At 42.2% G+C, this 4,448-nt stretch overlaps 1 protein-coding gene across 3 annotated transcripts in view; it reads left to right on the top strand.

Moving 5' to 3' along the window:
• The window catches only part of Lin54 (lin-54 DREAM MuvB core complex component), a 67,457-nt gene that overhangs the window by 53,863 nt on the left and 9,146 nt on the right, over window positions 1–4,448 (top strand). For all 3 annotated transcript variants that reach the window (XM_026785356.1, XM_005359553.3, XM_005359554.3), the window contains exons 6-9: window positions 327–400; window positions 682–879; window positions 3,299–3,390; window positions 3,997–4,068. In XM_026785356.1, coding sequence (XP_026641157.1) covers window positions 327–400; window positions 682–879; window positions 3,299–3,390; window positions 3,997–4,068 — 436 coding nt within the window. The remainder of the gene's footprint in view (window positions 1–326; window positions 401–681; window positions 880–3,298; window positions 3,391–3,996; window positions 4,069–4,448) is intronic.

The raw sequence follows: 4,448 nt of genomic DNA, 5'->3' as shown, positions 1-4,448 counted from the left end.
GTCCCTTAGCTGGGTCATTACTCACCTTAGATTTAAATTTGCTGGGCAGGGTAAGCAATTTTGAAAGGTTTGTTTTGTTTTTGTTTGAGACCAGGTCACTCTGTGTAACCCTGGCTGGCCTATATCTCATGATATAGACTAGGCTAGCCTCCAACTCACAGAGATCCTCTGCCTCCAAAGAAAGGTAACTATCTTGATTAAAGATTGCTCAAAATGAGAATTGAAGTAAAACACTTTACACTGTTTCTTTAGCATGTCTTGAAGGGTTAATGTTCTTAAGTGCTTTCTGTAAATAAATTGTTCTTTTTCTCTTCCTCTTTAAAAAGCAAAGCCAGTGGTTGTTAATACAACCCCTGTACGGATGTCGGTTCCATTTGTCCCAACTCAGGCCGTTAAACAAGTGAGTATTACATAGTTTCTCTGTTTCCCAAAGGGCAATTTGCTTTTTAAGTTCAAAGTTAGGATTGAGTTATAAGCAGCTGGACATAATGGCCCATACTTTTAATCCCAGCACTTGGGAGGCAGAGGTAGGAGGATCTCTGCCTGTTGAATGCTAACCTGATCTACAAAATGAGTTCCAGGACAGCCAGGCTACACAGAGAAAAAAAATTATGTATAAGAGATTTATACTGAATTAAGCACCTAGTCACAAATTTTTAAACTTTCTTTTTTATTGTTTAGGTGGTTCCAAAACCAATCAATTCAACTTCACAAATTGTAACTACTAGCCAGCCACAGCAACGGCTTATCATGCCTGCCACACCCCTGCCTCAGATCCAGCCCAACCTCACTAACCTGCCACCAGGAACTGTGCTGGCCCCTGCTCCCGGGACAGGGAACGTGGGCTATGCAGTGCTTCCAGCTCAGTATGTTACTCAGGTACGTGGGCATGACGGACCGATGCTTCGGAGCTGCTGTGGTATTACAGTGTCTAGCTCTGCTGTGTTCTAAGGTTAATAGAAGCAGCTCTCCTCAAAGCATGAAATAGTAACCAACATTTAAGTTTATTTCTTTGTTTAGAATTTAGAAATACAGCACAAATAAGATTTAAAAGCAAAAAAAAAAAAATAAAAAGATTTCAAAGCTGGGTAATTTGGAATAGATTGGTAAAAGGACAAGACTGTAGATAAGGGCTTTTCAAAGGTTGCCCTGGGAAGGTGGTGGCACACACCTTAAGTTCAAGGCCAGCCTGGTCTCTATGGCAAGTCCCAGTACAGCTAGAGCTGCTAACAGAAAAACCCTGTCTGAGAAAACAAAAACAAACAAACAAAAGTTGACATTAAAAATCAGAATCCCAGTGAATTTTAGGAGAACCTGTGCCCACATGAATGTTCATCTGTATGCACTAATACGACACCATTGGCTTGTGCTTAAAATAGCTGTGAGTTATACTACTTGGGGACTCTTTGAGACAGGCAGCTTAGGTTGGCTTGGAATTCACCATGCCTTCACCTTCCGAGTGCTGAGAGGATGAGCATGAGCTAACACACACACACACAGACACACACACACACACACACACACACACACACACGGGGCGGGGGGGTTGTGTGTGCATATGGTATGCATGTGTATGTATGAGGGGCACATGTCTGCAGGTGAGTATGCACTTCACATGAGTGTGCTCACTTGGGCCACCACAGCTGCTGGGCATTTACATGAGTGCTGGGGATCCAAACTCCAATACTCTCTTTGTTTGGAATCTCCAACTGGGGGTGGGGCACGTTCCAGACCCCACCTTCAGTACACCTAGCAGCAGCTTCCTCAAGGTGCCTCATTCCAGACTCCGCCCCTCAGAGAAGTCTGCCTTTGGTGGCTCCTCCCCTGGAGATGCATGGGACCATGCCTACTGGCTATTTATAACCCGGCTCTTAATTCTGCCATGTGTTCTCTTTTCCTGCCTTCCTGAGAATCTCCTGGGGATGCTCTACTTTACATTGCCCTGTTTATTAAATCTGGATTTATTAATTTGGTTTGATTTGGTTTATTGCATTGGTGTCAACAGAGGAACTCAGGAACTGGGTATTTAATACCTCACACTTTTCTTTGTTTATTTTGTTTTTGAGACAGAGTTTGTCTTTGTTAGCGTTTCTATTGCTGTGAAGAGACATCAGGACCATGGCAACTCTTGTAAAGGAAAACATTTAATTGGGTGGCTCACAGTTCAGAGATTCTGTCCATTATTGTCATGGTGGGACATGGCAGCATACAGTCAGCCATGCTGGAGACAGAACTGAAATTCCTACATCTTGATCCAGAGGCAACAGGAAGTACACTGAGGGAAGCTTGAGCAAAAAAGACCTCAAATTCCACCCCTACTGGGCAATGGTGGCAGATCCCAGTACTGGGGAAGTAGAAGTAGATCTGAGCTTGTGGCTGGCCTGATCCACAGAGCAAGTTCCAGGACAGGCAAGGCTGTTACAAGGAGAAATCTTGTCTCAAAAACAAAACAAAACAAACAAACAAAAACCCACCCTCTTTGTGACACACTTTCTCTAACAAAGCCATACCTCCAGGCGGTGGTGGCACTTGCCTTTAATCCCAGCACTCGGGAGGCAGAGGCAGGCAGATCTCTGTGAGTTCAAGGGCAGCCTGGTCTACAAGGCTCCAAAGCCACAGAGAAACCCTGCCTCGAAAAACCAAAAAAAAAAAAAAAAGCCATACCTCCTAATAATACCACTCCCTACGAGTTTATGTGGACAAATTATATTCAGACTACCACAGAATTTTTTGGTGTAGCCCTGGCTGACCTGGAATTTGTTCTTGTAGACCAGGCTGGCCTGGAATTCAACAGAGATCCTCCTGCCTCTGCGTCCCAAGTACTGGGATTAAAAGTGAGCACCACCACTGCCTGGCTTGATCTTCTCTGTTGTATGGCAAATCCCTTTTTTACTATTTGTAATGTGGTAAATAACACAGCACCTCTCTTACAGGTGGGCACACTGTAACAATGCTGTGAAACAGTCACACTGTAGCAGTCAGTGTTGTGAAACAGTCACGCTGTAGCAGTCAGTGCTGTGAAACAGTCTCGCTGTAACAGTCAGCATTGTGGAACAGTCACACTGTAACAGTCAACACTGTGAAACAGCCACGCTGTAACAGCACTGTGAAACAAGTCACGCTGTAACAGCCAACGCTGAGAAGCAGTCGTGCTGTTTCACTGGTGTTGACTGAGGGCTTTGGAAGCACAGTAGGAGGTTTATATGAAATTCCCCACTGTTTATCCTGTGCTTCTTAATCATAATGTCTGAGAGTGCTATCCATTTTTGCCAATATTATATGAATTTATTTCTTATAGTTACAGCAGTCTTCATATGTGTCTATAGCAAGCAGTTCTAATTTTACTGGAACATCTGGTATCCAGACACAGGCAAGACTTCCATTCAATGGGTGAGTATTTTTAAAATAAATAAATCAAATTAGGTCAGTTTAAGTACAGCATTAAATAGATTTATTCCAAATACATTGCATTTGGTTTTCCCTTTAAAGCTGTGTATTTGTCTAAAGTGCTGTGTTCTGAAATACTTCAAATGGACAAGTTTGGAGACCATCAGTTAGGGACTGCCGCTCACTCTGAACATTGTAAAATGAAGTTAACTGTTGTTTTTCACTGTCATTGCTTAGCTTTTGGTTGCTGCCTTTGCTCTACCAGCTTGTAGAGTGTGGAGTGAGTTAGAGGGTGCCAGTCTGTCCCTGCTGCCTGTCCTTCCACACACCAACCTCTCCTTCCTGCCTGCCTTTACAAGTAAACCCTAAGAGTTTTTGAAGCTATTTTCTACTTCTGTTCTTTTGAGAGGGAACAGTGTGTATGATGTAGTCTTCAACAGCTTCTGATAATATTTTTTAAAATATAAATGGAATAATCTAGCAAAATTGTGCTAGAAATGGATGCATCTATTAGTTTTACTTTAGAAGGAATTTATAGATTGAAATTGTTTCTAGTTTTAGCAATTATTTTAATTAATTGAAATTATTTTTTTGTGTGTGTCTGGATAGCATAATACCATCAGAGTCTGCCAGTCGGCCCAGAAAACCCTGTAACTGTACAAAGTCCCTGTGCCTGAAATTGTGAGTAGTTTGTTGCTCTTTGCTTATTTGATACACCTAAGAATGTTGTTAGAATTAAATGCCGCTAATTGGGCATGCTAGTACAAGCACATAATCTAGCACTTGGAAATGGAGTCAGAAGAGTCCTCAGCTACAAGAGTGAGCTTGAGGCCAGCCTGAACCTACAGGTAGCTAGATGATAGATAGAGAGAGAGATCTAGTTAAAAATTCCTAACAGACAAATTTTATTAAATCTTAACAATTTAAATAAACTTAAATGTGAATGATTGAACATACATTGTACCTTAAAAACCGTCCTTCTATTGGTTTAGAAGAAATTAATCCAGGCATGGTAGCCTATGCCTATAATCCTGTCACTGAGGAGACTGGGGCAGGAGGAT

The sequence above is a fragment of the Microtus ochrogaster genome, linkage group LG1 (genome assembly GCF_000317375.1).
Source record: "Microtus ochrogaster isolate Prairie Vole_2 linkage group LG1, MicOch1.0, whole genome shotgun sequence".
Lineage (NCBI taxonomy): Eukaryota > Metazoa > Chordata > Mammalia > Rodentia > Cricetidae > Microtus > Microtus ochrogaster.
This window is presented reverse-complemented; position numbering and strand designations above follow the sequence as displayed.